Here is a 25880-nt window from a genome sequence, read left to right as displayed (position 1 = left end):
AATCAGAGACCAGTTTGGCATGAAGAACTTGGGACACTCCATGCCCTTAGGATGACCCCAGGGATTATAGGAAGGATGTGCCAGCTCCAGCCCTGGACAGTATCTAAGCTCCTCCACCTTGCAGCCTCCTTCACTGTCCTCCCCTATGCTCCTATCACCACAGCAACCCATTCCTATAGCACGCAGCACATGAGAGAAGGAAAGGAAGAGCTTTGTCACCAACAGAGTTCTTTGGGGTCTCCTCAAGCGAGAGTTTTGATTTCCTGATGGCTTTTGGTACTCCATGGCACAGACATCAGATGCAGCAGATAATCAACATCACTGTCATCGTTATCATACTTGAATTTATTTTCTGATCACAAAGGGAGATGAAAGTAAACATTGAAGATACACACCCGAGGGACGGAGGGTAAATATTAGAGCTAACAAACAATTTCAGCAAGGTTGCAGGAGACAAGAATAATATAAAAAAATCAGTTGCATTTCTATACAGTAACAATGAACACCCCACAAAATGAAATTAAGAAAACAATTTCATTTACAATAGCATCAAAAAGAATTGGGGCCGGTTCCGTGGTGCAGCAGTTAAGTGCACACGTTCCACTTCAGCGGCCCGGGATTCGCAGGTTTGGATCCCAGGTGCAGACATGGCACCGCTCGGCAAGCCATGCTGTGGCAGGCATCCCACATATAAAGTGGAGGAAGATGGGCACAGATGTTAGCTCAGGGCCAGGCTTCCTCAGCAAAATGAGAAGGATTGGCAGCAGATGTTATCTCAGGGCTAATCTTCCTCAAAAAAAAAAAAAAGGAAGAAGAAAATACTCAGGAACAACTTTAAAGAAGTACAAGACATGTACACGGAAAACTACAAAATATTGTTGAATGAAATTAAAGACTTAAATAAATGAAAAGACACCTATGTTCATGTTTTGGAAGACTTAATATTGTTAAGAGGCAATACTCCCCAGAGTGATCTGCAGATTCGATGCAATTCCTACCAAAATCCCAACTGTCTTTTTTGCAGAAATGGACAAGCTGATCCCAAAGTTCATACAGAAATGCAAGGGACTCAGAATAGCCAAGACAATCTGCAAAAGTAAAATGAAGTCAAGTAGGACTCACACTTCCCAATTTCAAAGTTTAATACAAAGCTACTGTAATCAAAACAGTGTGATGCTGGCATAGTGATAGACATATAGATCAATGGAATAGAATTGCGGGCCCAAAAACATCTGATATCCAGCAAGGGTGCAAAGACCATTCAACGGGGAAAGAACAGTCTCTTCAACAAATAGCGCTGGGACAACTGGATATCTACATGCAAATGAATGAAGTTGGACCTTTACATCACATCATATACAAAGCAACTAAAGATGGATCAAACTCACATCTGACATCATATTCAATGGTGAAAGACTGAGCGTTTTTCCTCTAAAATCAGGAACAAGATGAGGATGCCCACTTTTGTCACTTCTATTCAACGTAGTATTGGGAGTTCTAGCCAGAGCAATTAGGCAAGAAAAGAAAATAATAAATTGCATCCAAATTGGAGAGGAAGAAGTAAAATGATCTCTGTTTACAGGTGTAATGATCTTAAATGAAGAAAACCCTAAAGATTCTGCCAAAAAGCTTTGGAATTAATGAATTCAGCAAAGTTGCAGAACACAAAATCAACACACAAAAATCAGCTGCGTTTCTACACAGTAATGAAAATGAACAATCTGAAAATCAAATTAAGAAAAGAATTCCAGGTGGGGTGGGGGGTGGGCACAAAGGGTGAAGTGGTGCACCCGCAACACGACTGACAAACATTAATGTACAACTGAAATTTCACAAGATTGTAACCTATCATTAACTCAATGAAAAAAAAATGTTCTAGAAACCTAAAAAAAAAAAAAGAAAACAATTCCAGGGTGCTGACCCCGTGGCTGACTGGTTAAGTTCACGCGCTCCGCTGCAGGCGGCCCAGTGTTTCGTTGGTTCGAATCCTGGGTGCGGACATGGCACTGCTCATCAAACCACGCTGAGGCAGCGTCCCACATGCCACAACTAGAAGGACCCACAACGAAGAATATACAACTATGTACTGGGGGGCTTTGGGGAGAAAAAGGAAAAAAAATAAAATCTTAAAAAAAAAAAAGAAAAGAATTCCATTTACAATAGTACCAAAAAAACCACTTAAGAATAAACTTAATCAAGGATGCAAAAAACTTGTAAAAAGTATTTTTACAAGTCTACCAAACTACAACTACAAAACATTGTTGAAAGAAATTAAAGAAGACATAAATAATTGGAAAGAAATTGCGTGTTCAAGGATTGGAAGATGTAACATTGTTAGGTTGTCAATACCACCCAACACTGTCTACAGATTCAATGTATTTTCTATCAAAATCCCAATGACTTTTATGTAGAAATAGAACACTCCATCTTAAAAATTCATGTGGAATCTCCAGGGATCCCAAGTAGCCAAAACAACCTTGCAAAAGAAGAACAAAGTTAGAGGTCTGTCGTTTCCTGATTTCAAAACTTACTACAAAGCTACAGTAATCAAAACAGTGTGGTACTGGCATGAAGACAGACATACAGACTAATGGAATAGAATGGAGACCCTAGAAATATACCCCTGCATATAAGGTCAAATGATTTTTGAGCGGAGTGTCAAGACCATTCCATAAGTGATAGGACATGAACAAATGATACTAGAAAAACTGGATATCCATATGCCAGAGAATGAAGTTGGACCCTTACCATATACAGTTTACAAAAATTAACTCAAGATGGATGAAAGACCTAAACCTAAGAGCTAAAACTATAAAACTCTTAGAAGAAAACCTAAGAGGAAATTTTCCTGATATTGGATTTGGCAAGGATTTCTTGGATACGACACCAAAAGCACAGGTAACAAAAGAAACAATAGATGAATTGGACTTCATCAAAATTTGAGACTTTTGTGCATTAAAGGACACTGTCAATAGAGTGAAAAAGAAACCCATGGAATGGGAGAGAAAATTTGCAAATCATATATCTGATAAGAGATTAACATCCTGAATATGTAAAGAACTCCTACAATTCGATAATGAAAAACCAAACAACCTGATTAAAAAATGGATAAAGGACTTGAATAGACATTTCTCCAAAGAAGATATACAAATGGACAATAGCACATGAAAAGATGCTGAATATCACTAATCCTCGGGGAACTATAAGTCAAAATCACAATGAGGCACAACCTCACACCCCCGAGGATGGCTACTATCAAACAGCAGAAAATAGCAAGTGTTGGGGAGGATGAGGAGAAACTGGAACCCTTGTGCGTTGTTACTGGGAATGTAAAATGGTGCAGCCACTGTGGGAAACAGTATGGCAGCTCCCCAAAAAATTAAACATAGAATTAGCTAGAATAAACCACAGAATTACCAGCCATTCCACTTTGGGGTATATCCCCAAAAGAATAGAAAGCAGGGTCTTGAACAGATACTTGTACACCAGTGTTCATAACTGCATTCAAATAGCCAAATATAATAGCCATGGCTATACATAATAGCCAAAAGGTAGAAACAACCCAAGTGTCCATTGACAGATGAATGGGTAAACAAAATGTGGTATATATATATAATGGAATATTATTTAGTCTTAAAAAGAAATGAAATTCTGACACGTGCTACAACATTAAACTAAGACATTTAGTTTTAGAAGACATTAAACTAAGTAAAATAAGCCAGACACTAATGGACAAATCCTGTATGTTCCCACTTATATGTGGGACCTAGAGTAGTCGAATTCATAGAGACAGAAAGCAGAATGGTTGTCGCCAGGGGCTGGGGAGGGGGCTGGGGAGTTTGTTTTTAATGGTGCGGAGCTTCAGTTGAGGAAGATGAAAAAGTTCTGGAGATGTTTGGCGGTGATGGTTGCGTAACAATGTGAATGCACTTTTTGCCACGGAACTGTACTCTTAAAAATGATACATTTTGTTAAATATATTTTAACACAATAAAAAATTAGACAAACAAACCCAAAAAGGATCAAAGACCTTAATATAAGAGCTAAAACCTTATATAAATGTCTTAGAAGAAAACATGGAGGTAAATCCTCATGACCTTGGATTTGGCAGTGCTTTCTCGGCTATCATGCCAAAAGTACAAGCAACAAAAGAAAAAGTAGGTAAGTCAGACTTCATCAAAATTTAGAACTTTTGTGCATCAAAGGACACTAAAGCAAGTGAAAAGACAACCCACATTATGGAAGAAAATATTTGCAAGTTGTCCAGTATCTGATAAGGGATTAATATCCAGAATACATAAAGAATTCTTACAAGTCAGCAATAAAAAGACAAAGAACCCAATTTAAAAACGGGTAGACGTTTTTAAAATTTGTATAAACATTTCTCCATAGAAGATGGACGAATAGCCAATATGCACATGAAAAGATGCTTAACATCTTCAGTCATTGGAGAAATGCAATTCAAAACCACAATGAGTGGTATCCACTAGGATGGCTATAGGAATTTTTTTTTTTTTAAGATTTTTTATTTTTTCCTTTTTCTCCCCAAAGCCCCCCAGTACACAGTTGTATATTCTTTGTTGTGGGTTCTTCTAGTTGTGGCATGTGGGACGCTGCCTCAGCGTGGTTCGACGAGCAGTGTCATGTCCGCGCCCAGGATTTGAACCAACGAAACACTGGGCCGCCTGCAGCGGAGCGCGCGAACTTAACCGCTCGGCCACGGGGCCAGCCCCGGCTATAAGAATTTTTAAAAGAAAACAGAAAATACATGTTCATGAGAGTGTGAAGAAATTGGAACCCTCACACATTGCTAGTGGGAATGTAAAATGGTGCAGCCATGGAAAACAGTTTGGTGGTTTCCCAAGAGGTTAACATAGAATTACTATATGATCCAGCAACTCCACTCCTAAGGATATACCCAAGAGACTTGAAAACATGTTTCCACAAAATCTCGTACAAAAACTGTTCATAGCACAGACATTTTTCCAAAGAAGATATACAGGTGGCCAACAGACACATGAAAAGATGCTCAACATCATTAGCTATCAGGGAAATGCAAATCAAAACTACAATGAGATACCACCTCACACCCATCAGAATGGCTATAATTAACAAGACAAGAGATAGCAAATGTTAGAGAGGATGTAGAGAAAAGGGGACCCTCATACACAGCTGGTAGGAATGCAAACTGGTGCAGCCACTATGGAAAACAATATGGAGATTCCTCAAAAAATTAAAAATAGAAATTCCAAATGATCCAGCTGTTCCACTACCAGGTATTTATCCAAAGAACATGAAATAAATAATTCAAAGAGATTTATGCATCCCTCTCTTCAGCACAGCATATTCACAATAGCCATGAAGTGGAAGCAACCCAAGTGCCCATCAACAGATGAATAGATGAAGACGATGTGGTATATGCAATGGAATACTACTCAGCCATAAAAAAGATAGAATTGTGCCATGAGGGTATTATGCTAAGCGAAACAAGTCAGAGAAAGACAAACACCCCATGATTTCACTCGTATGTGGAAGATAAACAAACAAACACATGGATAAGGAGAACAAATTAGTGCTTACCAGAGGGGAAGGAGGTGGAGGGAGTGCAAAAGGGGTAATGGGGCACATATGTATGGTGATGGATAAAAGTTAGACTGTTGGTGGTGAACACGATGCAGTCCATACAGAAACTAAAATACAATAATGTACACCTGAAATTTACACAATATTATAAGCCAATATGACCTCAATAAAATAATTAAAAAACAAATGTACCAAGCATTCAAGAACACCATCTTGTCATTGACTTAGGGATAACTAGATAATGGTTTTCAGTTGAAAAAATGAAGAATATTTTCCTTTATTAAAATCTTAGTTATTAAAAAAATTTCATAGCAGCATTATTCATGATAGCCCAAAAGTGGAAACCCCAAATTTCCAACAAGTGATGAATGGATAAAGGAAATATGGTATGTCCATACAAAAGAATATTATTTAGCCGTAAAAAGAAATGAAGTGCTGACACATGCTACAATGTGGATGGACCTTGAAAACATTATGCTGAGTAAAAGAAGCCAGATGCCAAAGACCACACCCTGTATGATTCTCTTCATATGAAATAGCCAGAATAAGGAAATCTACAGAGATGGAAAGCAGATTAGTAGTTGCAGAGGCTGGCGCAGGGGAACAGGAGATGGGGGGTGACCGCTGACAGGTACAGGGTTTTTGGGGTGATGAAAATGTTCTGCAATTAGATAGTGGTGATAGTTGCACAACCTTGTGAATATACTAAAAATCACCGAATTGTACACTTTAAGAACGGTGAATTTATGATATGTGAATGATATCACACTTAAAATTTTTTTAATTTAAAAAAGGAGACAAAACTACCCAAGAGTAAAAATGGAAAGCAGACTGTCCTGAGGTGCTGCCCAGAGCGCCACTGGGACTCCGGTGAAACCCCCGATTCTCTTTCCATCCACCCTTCCTAGGCCGCCCCACCTCACCTCCCTGTGGTCCACCTCACCCCACGGCGACGCTCCTCCTGGGCCCCTCTGTACTCACCCAACTGGTTCTAATACCACCCATCTAGGAGTGGGAGCAGGCATGTGCTCGGCTCGGGGCCAGAGGGACAGCCCTTTCACGTTTCCTAGTAACGGCCTAGAAGGAGCGGTTCCAGGGTGTGGCGCAGGCAGCCCTGTTTACCTCCTTGAAGTTGTTTGCTTATGTCCTGGTTGTCGCCATGGTCCCCTGAGAGCTTGGCAAACTAGGAGATAAACACAGTCTGGGCACTTACTTGGAGAAGACGTGTACTGTGGGTGGGGCTGAGGGTTCCCCCTTGCCTGGGCCTTTCTTTCAAGGGAGGGAAGTTAATTCTGCTGGCCTCAAGATGCCCCACAGCCAGAGCGGGGTGGGTCCAGGCTTCCTAACACCACTGATTATTTAGACCATTTATTCAGCGCTTACTACATCCCAGGCACAACGTGAGGCCCTCCGAGAGAAGGCAAGGCTGGGCGGTGGTTCTGGTGAAGGTTCCAGAGTCAGGCCAGCTTGGGTTCAAATCCTTGCTCCCCATTTCCTGGCTGTGTGACCTCAGAAAAACATCTTAATCTCTCTGACCTTCCATTTCTTCCCCTACCTGTTTCCAAATGGTTTGATAATGATGTAAGGCTCTCAGCACAGAGGAAATGCTCAACAAATGGGGGCCTGTGAGCTCCACGCAGGTGGGGACCTAATCCATCTTGTTTGCTGTAATATCCACAGCACTCCCTCCATGCGCTTCTCACTTTCCCACCTCCACACCTTCACCCATGCCATCCCCTCCACTAGCAGGGTTGTTTCCTCCACTCCAATCTCCACTAATTGACAGCCTCCCTTTCCTCAAGGTCTGGCTCAAATGCCACCTGCATCCCATTGGGGTGACTTCTGTGCCCGGGTCCTCTCCCAGACTATGGTGGAAGCTCCTGGAGCCGAGACTGTGGGCCAGTCTAACCGTGCAACAGTAGAGTGGCTAATTGCATGGGCTTAACTCTGGACAAGACACTTAACTTCTCTATGCCTCAGTTTGCTTGTCTGTAAAGTGGGTCAATGGTGGCACCTACTCCACGGGGTGTTCTGAGGTTTACATGAGATAATGTGCTTAGAAAGGGGCCTGGCGTGTAATAAACCTTCAACGAATGTGGTAGAGCTGTCCAATACGGCAGCCACAGCCACATGGGCCAATTCGAACTACAATTAATCAAAACTCATTTAAAATAAAACTTGAGTTCCTCAGTCTCACTAACCACATGTCACGTGTCATTAGTCACTACCAAACGTGTCCTACAGGACAGCCCAGACAGAGAACATTTCCATCATCACAGAAAGTTCTATTGGACAGCACTATGGACAATGATGATATGTGCACACTGTAGGCGCTCTGTGTCTATTTGTGGTCCGGGTCAGGAAAAGTGCTTAGGGGTGTCTCTGAGGGCCCACACCTCCTCCTGGCCCTCCCTGCCCAGCCTCTGATGTCCCCAGAAGTAACTGGGGTGCAAGACATTAGAGCGATTAGGGCGAGAAAGGAAACTGGTGAGAAACGGGCCAGATTAGGGGCTAATGAAAGAGCCGTGGAGGAACCCAATCTCCACATACCACCAGCCCGGCGGGAAGTGGGTGTGGGTGGCAACCGGGCCTTTGCGGAACAAGGCCAGAATGTGAAGTGGGGTGGGACTAGGGTGTGGAAAGTTACCTAACTGCTGCTGAGTGCCTGCGGCAGGCGCCCCAGATAGAGGGAGATGGCCAAAGATGGCCCCCCTTCTCCTTCTGGACCCATTCTATCAGGAGTCCAGAGAAGGGAGGCGACAGCACTAGCTCACTTCAGCTAGGCTAAAAAGATCCCAAGATAGCCCAAAACAGAGGCTCAAGATAGCCCAGGGGTGGAGTGTAGGGTGCCCTAGGGGCAGGGAACCTGCGAGAGCCCTGGGCAGAGTGGCTTGGGCTAGCCCAGCTGTTGGGGCCGAGGCTGGCCCACGGGTAGTTTCAGCCCATGTGGACCCCCTCAAGACCTGGAAGATGTGGCCACATGGCTGTGCTGTGGTCTCCAGCAGAGGCGCTCCTGGTTTCTTTATAGACGATCAGTGACAATGTGGCCTCTGCCTTCTCAGAGTTTCTGACGGCTGGGGGAGGATAATCCCTTAAACACACTGACCCTCCACAATCGCTACGTCTCATTAGATCTTCCTTCCAATCTTGTAAGGAGGACAGGGCAAGCATCCATAGCTCCATTCTGTAAATGAGGCAAGTGACAAGCCGAGGTGTCATCTTAAAAGGGAGTCTTATGGGGGCATAAGGAGCAGAGCCGGGCCTGTGGCACGTCTGATGGTGGAACATCAGGCAGCACGACAGAAATCAAAGGACAGGGGAACCTTCTGGGCTTTCCTCATCACCTTGCATAGATGGTGAACACCCCTTACTAATCAGATGTTTAAAATCCCAAGAAACGCTATCACCACTCCAAGGCCATCAGCATGCCCCCCACCCCAACTCTCCCTTAGGGCCTAGGGGATGCAGGATCCTGGACAAAGCCCCTTGTGTCCTCTGACCTCAGAGATGGGAAGGGGACAGCCCGGTGTGGGTGCTCAGCCGTTCCCCGTGCTGAAGGTGCAGGGCCAGCACTGCGAGGGAGGATTCGAAAGACAGGAAAGGCAGTGTTGGCCTGTGCAGGAAACAGACCTGCAGCAAGGACTTCTGAGTTCCGTTCTTCTGCCCCAGCCTGTCTCTTCTTGACTATGGATGCTTGTTGCGAAAGGACATGAGCCTCTCAGCCAACAAAGCAAATGAAGTGTTTGCTAGACTGACCAGTCCCTGACCCCTCCTGTCAGAGATGGGGTGGGAGGACCTTTGGAGAACCCTAGGTGTGGGGTCTCTTCATTAGTGAGATGGGGAGAAGGAGGCTCGGAGAGAAAGGGTCCCTCAGGGAGCAGTCCTCACTCTCCTTGGAATGCCCCCTTCTCTGGAGGCCTGGGAGCACCGATGGGGGTCCCACAGGCACTCAGCCTGGGCTCCCAGGCCATGGGAGGCCCGCCTCATTCCCTCCCAGCCTCCTCCGCCTGGCAGGGGACCTCTAGCACGCCCTTCTGTGCTCACCTGCTCCCCAGACCTGTCCCAGAGCCAAACACGGGACCTCACTTAATCCCAATTATGTAATGCGCGATCCAACAGTGAGCCAAGGGGGAGGGGCCTGAAGCCACACCCAGGAGTGGGGGCAAAAGGCCCCTGCTGGGTCAGAGCTACACGACTAGGCTTGGCCTCTGCCTGCAGTGGCCTCCACACCTCCAGCCTCACCCAGCACCATGAGTGGCCGAGTCGGAGACCTGAGCCCCAGGCAGGCAGAGACGCTGGCCAAGGTAAGAGAGCCTGTCCCCTGGAGCCCCAGGAAAAAAGGTCTGAGGGGCGGCGGTGGGGGCTGTGGCTGGAACCCTACCCTGCTCTGTTGGCCTAGTGTGTCATTGACATTGTCTCTTGGCTGTCAGTTCTCCTAGGAGTCAGGTCCCACAGTGCCCAGCGACATCAGCCCAGTCCAGGGCAAGGGTTGAGGGACAGAGCACCACTTCCAGGCAGTAGTGTGGATGTCAGATCAAGCCTGCCTTCTTCTCATCCAGGAGCCAGACCCAGAGAGTTTATCTGACAGCCGCCCCCTCCCCCCACCCTCCCAGGTCCCTTAGGTGGGAGCTGAAGGATGCTCATGGTCTGCCCTCTGACTCTGTTCCCCCTCCCTCCCCAGGACCCTGAAAGATGACCTGTCTGTAAGAGCAGGCTATGTTGTCATCCCCAAGGTCAACAGGGAAGAGGACACATAATCATTAACCATGTTTTTGCAGAAAATGGGATGAAAAATGGCAGAAGCCTTGGTGGGCTAACACTTGGAAAGAACTAAGAATACATTCATACTCCAATCCACTTACCCACCCACCCACTCATTTATCCTTCTTCCATCCCCCCTCCCACCCCACCCACCCATCTATCCTCTCTTCTTCTATCCATTCACCCACCCATCTCTCTTTCTGTCCATCCACCCCTTCATTGATTTCCCCTTCCATTTTTGTTCCGTCCATCTACTCCCCTCATCCATCCTTCCATTCATCCAATCATTCTTCTTTTTATCCATTTACTCCCCATCTATCCTTCCTTCCATTCCCCTGTCCATCCGTCCACCCACCTATTCAATGATCTATCTCTCCCTCTCTCTGTTTCCCACCCATCCTTCCATCACTGTGGGCCAGTCTGCATGTGGAAGAGAAGGAAGGATGATGAAAACCATCACTGGTCTGGGGGTCAATGCTCAGTGTGAAAACCACTTTAACAAGCATCTCTCTTCCAAGTTCCGAGAAAATGTCCAGGACGTGCTGCCTGCCCTGCCCAATCCTGATGACTATTTCCTTCTGCGCTGGCTCCGAGGTGAGGGCAGAGATGGGGGAGGTCAGGATGAGGGGGCAGTGAGAGGGGCCTGGTCCCAACTGCTCCAGAACAACCCATGGCTCTCAGGACCCGACCACACCATCTTGCTTCACGTGTTCAGGTCCAAGAGAGGGGAGGGGGCAGGGAAGGAAGGCCCCACCCAGGCCCTCGGGCCCCTCCATAGTCCCTGCTGCCCAGGACCAGGACAAGGCAGTGTCCTTCCCACCTCACGCCTTTCCCCATCTTCCCACAGCTCGGAATTTCGACCTGCAGAAATCGGAGGCCATGCTCCGCAAGGTGAGACCCATCCCCTCTGGAGATTTGGTGAGGGGCTTTGTGGGGGGCAATCCACACCTCGAGCCCCTACCTCCATCCCCTCCTCCTCAGGGGTGCTGGGAGCCCGGTGGGGCCTTACCACTCACCTCCCTTTCAGTACATGGAGTTCCGGAAGACCATGGACATTGACCACATCCTTGATTGGCAGCCCCCAGAGGTGAGCCAAACCGCCCCCCATACCCCAGTCTTTTACAGACATACCTCCCAAGCAGCCTCTGGATCCCTGGGGACCATGAGTGAAGGGTAGCAAGGCTGGGAGGCCTGTGGAACCCCCTGGATCTACAGACACCTCTCCTGTAACAATTATGACTGTTTCCTGGGGGCTTATGCCGTCTGGGCCTGAGTTAAGAGTTTACCTGCCTGAGTTCATCACAACCCTGTGAGGTGGGTACTTTTGTCCCCATTTTACAGCTGAGAAAACTGAGGCCCAGCAGAGGCTAAGCAGCTTGCCCAAGGTCCCACAGCCCCAGGGTGGAGCTGGGATTTGAGCTCAGGCCTGTCTATCCTCTGAACCTGGGATCTTCACCACCACAGTTAGTTTGTACGTCTGAGCCTCACCCCTAGGGCCTTGCTCAAAGCATCCTGTCTGGGTGGGAAAGAAACTTAGCCCACCAAGGAGTTGGGGAGAACAGTCCCACCCCCGGCGTCTTAGTAAAGCAATGGTGGTAGTTTCATTTGTGGAGTATGAGCTCAGGGCCAGGCACTGTGCTTTGCCTACATAATCTTGGGGACTTTCCCCAACAGGCCCATGAGGGAGGGATTATCTGAACCATTGTAGGTAGAATGGGGCTCAGAGAGGTAGCTTCACTTGCTCAAGGATGCACAGCAGAGAAGCAGTAGAGTATATCTGAACCAGGTCTGTTGACCTTCAGAATCCATGTTTTCCATCACTAAGCCCAACTCCTCTCTATGGAAAGGGACATGGGAGATGCGGGGGCAGAACTAAGGAGCCCAAAGCCCTTGAGCCAGGCTTTGAGGCCTGGCTTTGCTGTGTACCCACTGTGAGCAAGGCCCTCCCCTGCAGCCCCCTCAGCTTTCTCATTTGGACAATAGGATTGCCCTCTGGGGGAGGGACAGTGCTTGTACCATGGTGTGTGTGGGCGTGGGCCACCAGGTCAGCCTGGTCCAGGGATCTCGGGGGAGATGCGTAAAGCCAAGTTCCACGTATCTTTCCACGCCCAGGTGGTCCAGAAGTACATGCCTGGCGGCCTGTGTGGCCATGACCGTGACGGCTGCCCCGTGTGGTACGACATCATAGGGCCGCTTGACCCCAAGGGCCTGCTCTTCTCGGTCACCAAGCAGGACCTGCTCAAGACCAAGATGAGGGACTGTGAGCGCATCCTGCATGAGTGTGACCTGCAGACAGAGCGGGTGAGGCCCAGGCTGAGCGGGTCGGGCGACTAGGGGCGCTGGTGAGGCTGCCAGGGGACATAGTCCCGGGACACCCCTGTGCTCTCTACTGTCACAGTCAGAGGGCTCTGGAGTCAAACACCAGCTCTGCCACTTCCCAGCTGCGCAAACTTGGAAAGTCACCTCGCCTCTCTGAGTCTGTCTCCTCACCTACAAAACGGAGATAATAGTAAATACTGGTTGCAAAGATTAAATGAGATAATGCAAGTCTGTGGCCCAGCACACAGGGCCTGATACACATTTCTCAACATTGTTAATTACTGTCATTCCTTCTGTTATTGGTATTGTTACAACAATTCTCATATTGTTATGGCCCTGCTCTTCCGTCTGTCTGGATAACCCTGTTCCCAGCAGACCCACCTACCACCCACACTTCCCTTGGCTCTCTCCTGTCTATCATTCAGGTCTCAAACTTAGATGTCACCCCCATCCCAGTTAACGTGTGTTCCCGCAGCTCCTGTGCTGTCCTGTCACCACACTCATCTCGGGACTCATCTTAGGGCCCCGGTTGCTTGTCCCTCTCCCCAGCCAGACCATGAAGTCTTTGAGGACAAGAACTGTGGACTGTTGAGCACAACATAGAATGTTACGCTCTCAGTGTCTGGCACAAAATAGGTGCTTAATAAATATCAGTTGGACAAATGGAAGGATGGATGGATGAAGGAATGGCAGTAGGAATGGATGGATGGGCAAAGAGATGAATGGGTGGGTCAGTTAATGGATAGATGGATGGACGGATGATGACTGGATAATGGATGCTGGATGTGGTGGATGGTTGTTTTTAGCGCTGTTAAGTTGATTCCGACTCCCAGCAGCCCTGTGTACAACAGAGCAGAACCCTGCCTGGTCTTTTTGTGCCATCTTCGCATCTTTTAACGCTGTGTCAGACAATGCTCTGCTGCTATACGCAGAATTTTCATGGCCAGTGCTTTTGGAGGGAGGGGCCGGGTCCTTCTTCCTAGTCTGTCTTAGTCAGGAAGTTCCGCTGAAACCTGTCCACCATGGATGACCCTGCTGGTATTTGAAATACCGGTGGCATAGCTTTCAGCATCACAGCAACACACAGCCCCACAGTATGACAACTGACAGATGGGCGGTGTGGTTCCCTGACCAGGAAACGAACCTGGGCTGTGGCGGTGAAAGTGCTGAATCTTAACCCCTAGACCACCAAGTCTGGCTGTGGTGGAGGGAGGGGTGGGTAGAAGCGTTCACTGTTTTGTCCACTCTTTCCTCTGAGGACAGAGTAGGGGGCTGGGAGAAGCCCTGAGGGGTCATGTGTTAGGGTCACCATGTCCCAGGTTCTGAGCCTGCACCCTGATCCTTGGAACTGGGCCTTGCTCTCATCCTCGCAGCTGGGGAGGAAGATTGAAACCATCATCATGATATTTGACTGTGAGGGCCTGGGACTGAAGCATTTCTGGAAACCTCTGGTGGACGTGTACCAGGAGGTGAGGAGAAGGCCCCTGGGCGCGCCCCGCTTGCTTTAACGACCAGCATGGCCTGCTGTCACCTGGCTGCTCACTCAGAGCCAAGATTTGGTAAAAGATAGTGGCCTTCCTGGGCCGCATCACTGCAACTCAAGACCCAAAGATATATTTCCTGGAAGATTCCACAGAACAGGCTTCAGGGACAACACTATGCTGAAACCATAGGGACCAGCTTCCACCCAACCCTTCCCAGCCCTGTCATCCCCAGCTCTGCTTCACCCCTCCATGCTCTGGTTTCCTCATCTACAAAATGGGGATACCAAAAGTCTGCATTTCAAAGGGATGCAAGCTTACTTCAGTGAGTTGATATGTAAGGTGTATACACAATGCTTGGCAAATAGTGAACGTTTAATAAACAGTAATCATTATTATTACTATACTATAACATTTACTCTAAAAATGCTTATTACTATGTAATTATTGTCAGGGTGTGGTTGCCATAGTCTAAGCTGAGAAGGTCCCCTCCAGGGGCCTGAGGAGGTGATGGAAAGAAGGGAAACCCTCCACAGCCCTCTGAACCCTCCAGAGGGAGATCGCAAAGGCGATGGGGTAGCAGAAGGAGGTATGGGCTCTGATGGCTTCTTTCTTGGTTCCACAGTTCTTCGGCCTCCTTGAAGAGAATTATCCAGAGACCCTGAAGTTCATGCTCATTGTGAAAGGTGTGTGGCAAGTGACTTCACTTCGCTGTGCCTCCATTTCCATTTCTGAGCCTTCTTCCCTGGGCAGTAGGGAGGCAGTTGGTTGCTTGGCTGCGTGCAAATTACTTAGACTGTCTGGAACAGAGTCAGTGCTCCATAAATGGTAACTTCTGTGGCTGATCTTACTGCAAGAGGAGGCAGCTCCAACCCCAGCTCTTCCAGAAATCCCCTCACTTCTCTGGCCATGTTGATGTCTCCCTCCCGAAACTGCCCCTGGCACTGGCAGCTGGTGCAGCCCAGTCTGGCCTTTCTTGTCTGCTCCCTTCCAAGCCCTGTCAGCTGTCTTGTGTGCATTCATCCTGTTTTCCTTGCAGTTATCTGCTCCTTGAAGCCTGGACCAATGATTCTCCACTTCTATTGTATCTCTCACTGGCCTGCGGCCATGTGGATGCTCAATGGGTGTTTGGGTGGCTGTTGTTTGGGTGGATGGGGGAGTGGATGGAAGGATGGATGTATGTTTGATGGTTGGTTAGTTGATTGGTTGATTGATTCGTTGGTTGATTAGTTGTTTAGTTGGTTGTCTAGTTGACTGGCCAGTAGTTGACTGGCTAGTTGACTGACTGGTGGTTGGTGGGATAGTTGGTTGGTTGGTTGGATAGTTGTTAGTTGACTGATTGAGTGACTATTTGGCATTTTGGTTGGGTGGGTGGGTGAGCGGCTAGTTGGCAGACTGGTTAGTTGGCTGGCTGGTTTGTTATTTGGCTGGATCTTGGATGGTTGACTGCTGGTTGTTGGAATGGTTGGCTTGTTGGTTGTTTGAGTGGTTGACTGGCTGGAGAGGGTAGTTGGTTGGGCAGTTGGCTGGTTGTTTAATTGTCTGATTGGTTTGCTGATTGGCTAATGTATTGATTGGTTGTTTGACTATATGGTAGGTTAGCTGATTGGTTGGTAGGCTGAGTGACATGCTGGTTAGAAGGTGAATTGATTGGCTATTTGTTGGCTGGTTTTTTGGCTGTTTGATAGATTGGATGGGTGGTTAGTTGGCTGCTTGTTGGTTGGTTGACCAGTTGGTTGGATGGTTTGTCAGGTGCAGGACATTGGAACTTGCCAAGGTAATTTGAGATTCCTCCATATTGCTGGCTATGATTTATGGAGAGAGTGGTCCAGTGGAGTTATTTTCTCCCCATTATACTTGCTTGTATCTCTCCAGCCACCAAATTGTTCCCCGTGGGCTACAATCTCATGAAGCCCTTCCTGAGTGAGGAGACTCGCAGAAAAATTGTAGTGATGGGAAGTAAGTAATTCCACCTCCAGCCCGTGAGCTCTGTGCATGAGGTTTGGAATGAGGTTGGTCCATCCCCCCAACCAGGGATCCACACATCCTCTAGAGTCATAGGGTCCTCCTTCTCAAAAGTGTGGTAGGTCTTACACTATAGAGTCTACCCAGTTACCTCTGCCTTATCCCCTGCCATCCCTCGCTGGGGACTGAGGCCTCCACACCTTCCTCCTTATCGATTTCAGTTTGGTTGCTAGTCAACCCCTGGGCTATGGGTCTCAGTTTCCTTTAGCACTCATCACCTCAGTGCTTCTAAAGGCAGTTTGGGCTGACAAGGATGAGGAAGAAGAGCAGGAGAGGAGACATGGTTCATGAAGGGAGGCTCGACAAGAAGGGACTGGATAAGTAAATAACACTGCATCCATTTGAGGAATTATTGGGCAGCCATGAAAAATGATTTGATGTCATAGGATATGTCATTAAGTTAAAAAAAAAAAAAGGTAGGTTACAAAGTGGTAGGGATAGTTCGATCTTATTTTTTGTGAAAACAAAAATATTTCTCGAAGGAAATACAATAAAATGTTTATTTGTGGATGGCAAGAAACCAGGTGGTTTTGAATTTTATTTTTTGTATTTTTCTGTATTTTCTAAATTTTTATAATAACACATTACTTTTTTTAAAAAAATGGAAGGAAGTCTCTTCTTTTATTTTCAACGGGAGAATTAAGCCTTTTATTTATAATTTGTATTTGCCCTTACAATTACTAGTCAATTCCACTTTAGCATGATGGAATTTTTGTGTGCGGGAAGAAGTTTGGCCCTGAGCTAACATCCATTGCCAATCCTCTTCTTTCCGCTTGAGGATGATTGTCCCTGAGGTAACATCTGTGCCAGTCTTCCTCCACTTTGTATATGGGACGCCACCACAGCATGGCCTGATGAGCAGTGTGCAGGTCCGCACCCAGGATCCAAACCCACAAACCCCAGGCCACCGAAGTGGAGCACGGGAACTTACCCACTGCACCACCAGGCCGGCCCCCATATATTACTTTTATAAGTAGGAAAAATTGTTATTTTTTAAAATGATAGGGAAAGAGAAAGAAAGATAGAAGAGAAATGGTTCTTACACTCAAACCAATGACCCTGAACTTGGAGGATAACTTCTCACAGGCAGAGTGGTCAGATCATCAAAGCAGGAGAGCTGAGGTTGGGGGGTGGGGATCTTACAAATTCCTGCTTTCTCTCTCTTCCTGGTACCTGAGTTTCGCCTCTGCCCAATTCCACTGGGATAGGGAGCTGGTGGATTGCAGGGTGGACCCCCAAATCCTGGAACAGAGGCCCAAGTCCAGCCTCTGTCCCACTTGGTGGTGCCCACTTGGTCCCACATGAGGCTCTGTGCATTTGGCCCTGGTGTGCAAGGCATTGTGGTCTTTACTCCCACTGGTGGCAGCGAATCTCTCATGGCCATGCAGGGGGATAGCCTGGATTGGTCTCAGGGCCGGAGCCATGGTGACACCCCAAGACCTAGAACACTTAGAGCTTTGCAAAGGGCATGAAGCACAGGAATGGGCATTATGGTTGCAGTGATTAAGGAGTGGAGAGGCAGAAGGTCCTTTCAAAGGCCCACGGGTGTCCATTCCCCACTGAGAGGTCTGACTTGAATATGCCACTTACACACTGTGTGGGCCCCCAACAAGGTCCTTGACCTCATCAGGCTTTAAAGTCTCTTTCAGACGATCAGACAACTCTTGTCTTCACTACTTATGACTGAGAGACCCTCAAAAATGTCCGAACCCATCAGCCAGGGGGAAACATGTTTCCATAGCAACATGACACTGGAAGATACATCCTGCGGCTGGAGGCCTGAGAGGCTGTGGAATTAGTCCTTGGGGAGAAGCCCAGCTCCTATAAGGCTTCTCCCCAAGCTCAGGGTGGGAATGAGGGGCTGATGGGTCCCCTCCATGCCTGATAACCACCCTTCAATGCCTCTGCCACAGACAACTGGAAGGAAGGTTTGCTGAAACTCATCAGTCCTGAGGAACTGCCTGCCCATTTTGGGGGGACCCTGACCGACCCTGATGGGAACCCCAAATGTTTAACTAAGGTATGAAGAGCCTCAGGACAGGGGAGGCGAGAGGAGTAGAGCTGGGCTCCTTTCTCATCTGCTCATTCATTCCACAAATGTCTGTAGAGAGACCCCTGGGAGCCAGGTGTTGGGCTAGACAGTCCCAGCTGTGTCCCCACTGGGCTTCCAGCAGCTGTGACATCAAACAAGGATGGAGGACATTCTGACCCAAAGGGATGAACCGGAAGGGGAAGTTCCCAGAGGAGGCCCTGACCCAGCCTGGGGGTCAGGGAAGGCACTCTGGGGTCGGGGGGGAGGGAGAACAGAATGAGCAGAATAGTTCCAGGAGATGGTGAAGGCGCCTCAGACAGGAGCGACAGCATAAACAATGCCACGGCGGGAAGAGGAGAGCAAGCCCAGCCCATCCTCTGACTGCAGATCAACTACGGTGGGGAGATCCCCAAGTCCATGTACGTGCGGGACCAGGTGAAGACTCAGTATGAACACTCAGTGCAGATCAGCCGCGGCTCCTCGCACCAGGTGGAGTATGAGATCCTATTCCCAGGCTGTGTCCTCAGGTAAGGGACAGGCCACCACCCCACCCCTGGCTGGGCCCCAGCCCCTGGGGGGCCCGTCAGACTGAGGAGCAACCTGCCCCCCTACCTCCCTAACAGGTGGCAGTTCTCATCTGATGGTGCTGACATCGGCTTTGGGGTTTTCCTGAAGACCAAGATGGGGGAGCGGCAGCGGGCAGGGGAGATGACGGAGGTGGTGGCCAGCCAGCGCTACAACGCTCACATGGTACCAGAGGACGGCAGCCTCACCTGCTCAGAAGCCGGTGTCTGTAAGTTTGTTCTGGCCAGCCCCAGCTCTGGAAAGCTGGAGCCACGTGTCCAATGGTTTAGAGGAGGAAACAGAGGGGCAGTGACCTCCCAGGGACACACAGCCCAGGTTAGCACCATTCATTCACACAGTTGCTCATTCAGTCTACACTCGCGAGCATCTACTGTGCACCAAGAGCCAGAGACACACAGGCTCTGGGGGGCTGAGAGCACTCGGGCCACAGGACACAGGCAAGGGACAATAGGGCAGGTACAACTTTCCCCAGGAGGAAACTGGGGCTCTGAGAAGTGAGTTAAGCTGTCCAGAGCCACATAGCTAAGTGTGGTGCCAGGGTCCCACGTCAGCCTAAGCGTCGCTGTGTAACCCTGGACAAAAGTCTTACCACTCTGGGCCCTTGGCTTGGTTACCTGTGAAGCCGAGGTTACAAGCCCTGCTTCTCGGGGGGGGGGGGGGGGGGGTGTGTGAGGAGGCAGGGTCCATTCAAGGGGGCTGTGAGGCCTCTGAGTTTCCAACTGCCCCCTCCCACCCACATTGTGCGAGTATCCAGGTGTAGAGACAATGGGATGCAGTGGCCATTGTTCTCGTTGCCAGTTGGTGCAACTAAAGCCAAGCTGGGCATGTGCCAGGAGGAGGTCAGTGTCTGTTTACAGGCCCCACTCAGGGGTGGCAGTTCCCATGGGGAAGGGAAGAGGAGCGGTGGGAACTTGGCCCAGCGTGGCAAACACAGCAGGTGGGAACATAGCCTGTCCTCCCCTGTGACCAGGGCAGGGACACAAGGAGCGTGAAGCCAGGCCCAACTACCCGTCTGTCCATCTGTCTCCCCAGATGTCCTGCGCTTCGACAACACCTATAGCTTTGTCCACACCAAGAAGGTCAGCTTCACAGTGGAGGTGCTGCTCCCGGACGAGGGCATGCAGAAATACGACAAGGAGCTCACCCCTGTCTAGGCAGCTCCTCCACTTCACAGAGACCCCTGGCCCTCTGCTTTCTCTCTATATATCCTACCCTTCCTCTCCACCCTGCCCCCTAAGAAATTGGTCATTAGTCCTCTTGACTCTGTGACATTAGTGAGTAGAGAAAGAGCTGCCTCAGGGAAGACTCATATGCCGTGGTCAGATCAGGAAAGGTATGAGAGGCACAGACTTGGAGGATGCCCAGGTTGCACAAGAGGAAGAAGCAAAGGTAGACGCAAGAGGTGGATGTCACTGAAACCCAAGAAATAGGAAAATGAATCCCCCAGCCTTGGACCTCTCTGCTCCTAAGGCATTTCTGTGTGCTTGAGTTCCTTCCCTATGAGCTATGAGCCAGTTGGGTTGGAGATGCCTCTAAATTCTTTTTACTTCTACCCCTTATGTAGTAGATGCTCAGGGTACACTTGTGAAGTTGCATGGAGGTAGGGAGCAGGTGATTCATGGGTGTGCGTGATGAGGAGGAGCCTACCTGGGGCAGATTTCAACACCTTGGACAGGGCCATGGAGGGGGTGGACTCTCCTGGAGACCCAGGTGATCCAGCCCCCAGATTTCTGGCAGTGGCTGCCCACTGGGGAGGTCGGAGATGCCTCCATAATGCTTTGCCTGACTCAGGGTCCACAGCTTCCCTAACCCATCACACCTACCCCTATCTCCTTCCCTTGGAACCCCCGGCTTACGTTTTAAGCAATTGAAGGAACTTTCCTGGAAGCAAAGGAAGTCACATCTGGCTCTCGCTGCTGCCTGGCGATAATAATAAAAATCCCACAGCTGTCCTTTGGTGAGTGCTCTCTGTGTCCCACACACGGTGCCAAGTGCTCTGTGAGTTTAGCCCATTTCATTCTCACGCCTTCCCTGAGGCCACTTGTTATGGCCACCGTATGGAGAAAGAAACTAAGGCTCGGAGAGGTGAAGTCATTCACCCAACACCATACAGCTCTTAGTGGCAGATCCAAGACCCAAGGTTTTTTTTTTTTTTTCTTTACTCCAAGACGTTGCTCTTAATCGTCCCGTAATATCACTCCTAAGACCCCATGTTTACAAAGAAGGAGAGAAGGAATGACTTGTTTGTCCTAGATCCTCCAGTAAAAGTGTCCTGGAAGTCACCCTCTCCAATCCCAGTTTGTGGGCGGAGATGTGATGCCCACTGGGCATCTGAGGATGGAGACCCACAATGCTTAAGCGGCTGGTCTAAGGAAACTCACAGCAGAGCGGGCAGGGCTTGTGCTCCAAAGCCGAGCATCTGGTCCACTGCTCACAGGGCCTCTGGAAAGCCCTTGACACCCACCATGACCCTGGGTGACCGGGGAGACTCTCGGGCTCCGAGGCACTCCTGTTCCAAGTCAGGGACATGGAGACACTGACTTGAGCCCCAGGGCCTGACAAAACTCTGGCCGGGAGAAGCCAAATTACCTGGAGTATGTGGGTGAGTAGGAACCAAAGGGCTTGGCTGGTGCGACGAGAGGCTCCTTGGGAACAAGCTGAGGGCCAGCCCTTCTGGGGTGAGCCCACCCGTGGGCAAAGGAGGAGCCCACCCACGGCCTGACTCCAAGACTGATCAAGTAAACGTCCGGCGGTGGCTAGCACTTTCCATCTGCGCTTACGGGCACACGATCTTATCTCCATTTTATAGATGAGAATCAGCTCCCAAAAGGCACTGGCCTTGTTTCCTTTAGCCCGTGGGTGGCAGGAATAGGACTGGAGCTAAAACCGCCCTCCCGCCACCTGCTCGCTCCCACCACTAATTCACGTTACTGTAGCAACTTGCCAGAACAGGACAAGTCTGCCAACCCTCTGAGCTTGGTGTTGGGGGAGGCTGGGGAAGGGGAGGCAGGAGGATAAGAGGGGGTTGTCAGATTTAGGAGAAAAAAAAGCAATATTTGGGATATTCTTAAAATTTATTATTTATCTGAAGTTAAAATAACTGGGCATCTTGTTTTTATTTGGCCACCCTAGAAATGAGGGATGAGGGAGAATGGGGGGGATGGGAGGCAGGGAAAAAGGGGATGGGCTCGTTCTTTTGGAACATGGTGGCAGCACCTGCAATTTGGGCCCAGGATGTCATAGAGCCCTTGGGAGAGGATGGCTCAGCATTGGTGGGGCAAGGTAGAGAGACAGGGTGGTCTCAGCCTTGCCCAGTGAGAGAAAGGCCCTCACACTGCAACAGTGTTGGAGCATGGTGGACTTTGAGCCCCTGGGACTAAGGCTGCTGTGAGGCGTGCTGTTGGATACCCACCCACATTTGTCTGAGCTCCTCTACTGCAGCTCACAGACCCCACTTTGAGCAGACAGGGGACTTGCTACCAGGAGGCAGGGGCAGCTCACAGAGCCTAGGCCAGGGCTGGAGCTAAGAACCAAAAAGTGTCCCTTGGCATCTGCTGATGCCCAGCCATGGCAAACCAGCTCCCACTCCCGTCAACCTTTAAAATAAGACAGCCAGCTATTTTACCAGTAAAGTGGGTTTATTCGAGAATAGCAGAGGAATTGCAATTCAGGACATGCAACTCATGGGGAACTCAGGCAAGTCCAAAGAACAAAGGAGGGAAACATTCCTTTATAGAGGAAAAAGGGAGGCGTTGGGGGAGGCTGTTATAAACCAAGAGTCCGTTGGAGGAAACTGGGAGTTCAGAGTGTAGCCGCTTCTCATTGGCTGGGCTGTTGCTGGGCAGGAGAAAACCTTCCTCCTGCTGGGGTAGTGAGATAGGCCTCTTTCTGTTGGAAAATGCAAGGTGTGCTTCTTTGGGAAGCCCTGGCCTAGGTTCTGTTGGGGTCTGAAACTGATGACAGGTAGTAAGGTGGGAGCACTCCCCGTTCTGGCCCCCGGACTCCATTTCAAGTGAGGTTCCTTTCTTCAGCTTCCCACCTGATACCCACAGTCAGGGGCAGCAGCTCTGCCTGGCTCCCAGCCTCCGGCCTCCAGTCTCCCTCAGGGGCCAGACACTTAGCTCCATTTCTGAATGTCCAGGAGGAGGTGTGGAGGAGGGAACGAGACCCCTACTTGGCAGCCTTGGCCAATGGGCACGCCCATTCCAGCAGTGGTCAGCAAGCAACATAAGGGCAGGAAGAGCAAGGCCTGCAGACTCCCCACTGTGTGTGAAGTGAAGTTCCAGTTCCCACACCCCAGAAGTGCTGGGGAAAGGAGGGCCTCAGCTGCCCTTGGGAGGCAAAGGTGGTAGCCGCAGGCCGTTTCCCATAAGAGCGGTCAAGGTTGGCAGCTGAGGCCGAAAGTCTGGACCACTTACCATGCAGACCCCAGGCCAGGGCAAGCCATGGGCGGAGAGTAAGCCAGCTCTGTGCTGGGGCTAACTAGCTACCAGATGCCGCCTTCCCCAGGGACCCACCACTGCGGCAGCCTCTCCAGAGAATCCACTTCCACATCACACGGTTCAGAGGTCACGTTTGCCCCCCAACACATAGTACCAACACACGAGTGCCAGAGAGAGTTAAGGCAAGATCAGCCCTAGAGAAATAGAAAACTTTATTGTACGTACATAAAAGGGTTGTTTAGTTTTCTGAAGGGCCCGCTGCCTCCCAGCTTTCCTCGACGGCAGACTGGGACATCGAGTCAATCTCCTCCTCAGAAGAGAATCTTTCCATTGCCCTGACCACTGGACCCATCTCCTGGGCATCCAGATTGGCCAGGGCCTCCCTCAATGTGGTCCCCGGCAGCCGGGAGGACAGCTGGAAGGTCTTGAGCACCTTCAGGGTCAGCAGGAACAGGATCAGCAGCGGTGACACTGCTGAAAGCCAGCAGCACCACTAGCAGGTCCTTCAGTGTCCTGCAGGAGGCTGGGGCCAAGGATGCTGCAGGACTGCCCAGAGGTGTGGCCGCCTAGCCTGAGCTGATTATGAGCCCAGAGTTCCTTACCGCAGTGGAAAAAGAAAAGCCAGAAGCTTGAAGGGAAGCGGGGTGTGGCTTGGGATGGACTGGGAAGGGGGGACAGGACCAAGAACAAGTGTCCATGAACCTGGATGGTGGTGGAGGAACCAGTCCTTTTAGGGCCTAGGCTGCGGCCCAGCCCTGCACTTACCTGTAAACTACAACACTGGTGGCTTCTTGACTTTCTGCAGCCCCGTGACCACCATATAGGTGTCTCTTCCCCCGGGAACTCTGTGGAGGGGAAGCTGTTAGCCCTGGCATCTTCCTCCCACCCAACCCCAACCCCTCTGGGCAGAGGCCCAGAGCTGGGCTACACCCCAAGCATGTGTGTGTTCATCTGCTAAATAGGGACAGGGAGCAGTGAGGGGTCAACCTAGCAGGGTTTAAGAGACAATAACTGAAGAATACAAATATCCAGCCACACGGTATGGGTTCAGTTCTAGAACCTCCAATTCCATAGATTATTACAACGTCATAAACGTAAAAGGGAGATCTGACCTATAGAGTTGTCGCAGAGTATTATAGAAGCATGTCATAGAATATCTCAAAGACTGGACCCTTATACTCACATGTATAAATAACCAAAGCCATCTGGATATGATACACTAAGATGTTAGAGAGGGATGGTCTGAATTATAGGATTATATCTTTTTGAAGAATCTGAAGTGTCTGGGATGGTTATAGGGGGAATAAGTTATTAGCACCTCCCATCAGAGGCCCCGGCACTGAGCAGAGAGAGCTTCTTCCTCAAAGCACCCATGGGACAGGAGAGGCAGCTGGAGGTCACCGGCCAGCCCACAGCTGACTCCACCCGAGCCATGATCCCTTCACGGCCCCCACCTCCCAGCCCAGAGCCTGAGCCCATGACAGATTCAGTGACATCCATCAGCCCACACACGCCGAAGGCCCCCAGTGGCCCCCTGACCTGGTCCTGCCTGCCTGACCATGGTGCCGACCTGTCTTTGGGTGGGAACAGCCAAAGTCACAGCAGTCACACATCGAGCTTTCCCACTTATCATCTGCAAGCTGCCAGCTGCCAACAGCCCAGATGGAAAGACATGCCAGGCAGGAGGGTAAGAGGGTCACAGTCTTCCCAGGGGGAGAGGGCCTGCCCCGAATCCCAGTCACAGTATGGCCATATTAGCTGTGTGACAGTGGGCAGTCACTTGGCCTCTCTGGAACTTCCTTTCCCTAGTTTGCCTGTACCAAGGAGAGGCCATCCACATTTCCGGGATAAGGACTTCCCGTGGTGTGGGTGAAGCATCCTGGGACAGAGCCAGCTGAGGCCTCTCACCTGTCCCCATTGCCCAGCTTCCAGAACCCAGGGCCCACACATCACGGTGGCCAATGTTTTCATTTCAGAGATGGGGGCCCCTGAGGCCCAAAATGGGGAAGGAGTTTGCCCCATGTTCCACAACTTGAAACAGGAAATGCTTACCTGTACTAGGAGGTGTTATAAAAACAGGACTTCCGGCCAGGCCTAAAGGGTCCCATCCAACTCGAGACGCTCGTCCAACAGGTGATATACACCTGAAAAGAAAGACCAAGAAAGACCTTGGGACCCCAGCCCCAGGTGAGAGGGCTCCTCCTGGGCTTCCAGGGCCCCCAACACAGCCACCATGTTGTACCATAATGAACCATAATGAACTACATTATGCCTCATTATCTACCACCAACACAGGGAGGAAGCCAGCCCAGCCCCTGCACATGTTAGGCCCTTGGAGAGAAAACTCTGATTTTCCCTTACCCATGAGTATTTCCTCACTGCAACCCTGGTTCAGAAGAGGAACAGACTGGAACCCTTGGGTAGTGTCTGCAAAAGGGCGCTGGTGAAGTTACAACTTGGCCAGACAGTGGGTTCTATGTAGCTAGTAACTTGCATAGGAAAATAGTTTCTCCTCTGCAGAGAAATGTGCTTGATATTAAGTAGGGGGAAAACAGCTTCTATGATAACACGCAGAAGCCTGGCTTATCAAACACTAACGTAGCATCTAAGTATTGGTGATCTCAGGGTTTCAGGAGTTTCGCTTTCTGTTCT

General features: G+C 49.5%; 1 protein-coding gene across 1 annotated transcript; it reads left to right on the top strand.

The window, feature by feature from the left end:
• Positions 1–9731: 9731 nt before the first annotated feature.
• LOC124226632 (SEC14-like protein 3) lies at positions 9732–20738 on the top strand. The gene is made up of 12 exons (XM_046640117.1): positions 9732–9887; positions 10863–10938; positions 11192–11235; positions 11372–11431; positions 12457–12645; positions 14037–14132; positions 14770–14830; positions 16020–16103; positions 18083–18189; positions 18589–18728; positions 18825–18994; positions 19819–20738. Exons 1-12 carry the CDS (start codon positions 9834–9836, stop codon positions 19938–19940), a joined length of 1203 nt encoding a protein of 400 aa, XP_046496073.1. The 5' UTR covers positions 9732–9833; the 3' UTR covers positions 19941–20738.
• The last annotated feature ends 5142 nt before the right edge of the window (positions 20739–25880 follow it).

Source organism: Equus quagga, chromosome 15, assembly GCF_021613505.1.
Source record: "Equus quagga isolate Etosha38 chromosome 15, UCLA_HA_Equagga_1.0, whole genome shotgun sequence".
Taxonomy (NCBI): domain Eukaryota; kingdom Metazoa; phylum Chordata; class Mammalia; order Perissodactyla; family Equidae; genus Equus; species Equus quagga.
Note: the sequence above shows the minus strand (reverse complement) of the source record. Positions and strands in the feature narration are given on the sequence as shown.

What these genes read in the sequence shown, in the direction of transcription:
- LOC124226632 (XM_046640117.1), top strand. Translation starts at nt 9,834, where the DNA reads ATGAGTGGCCGAGTCGGAGACCTGAGCCCCAGGCAGGCAGAGACGCTG. An exon ending in TTGATTGGCAGCCCCCAGAG is followed by an intron (nt 11,432 to 12,456) that starts GTGAGCCAAACC and finishes TTCCACGCCCAG; the next exon opens with GTGGTCCAGAAGTACATGCC. An exon ending in CTGCTCAGAAGCCGGTGTCT is followed by an intron (nt 18,995 to 19,818) that starts GTAAGTTTGTTC and finishes CTGTCTCCCCAG; the next exon opens with ATGTCCTGCGCTTCGACAAC.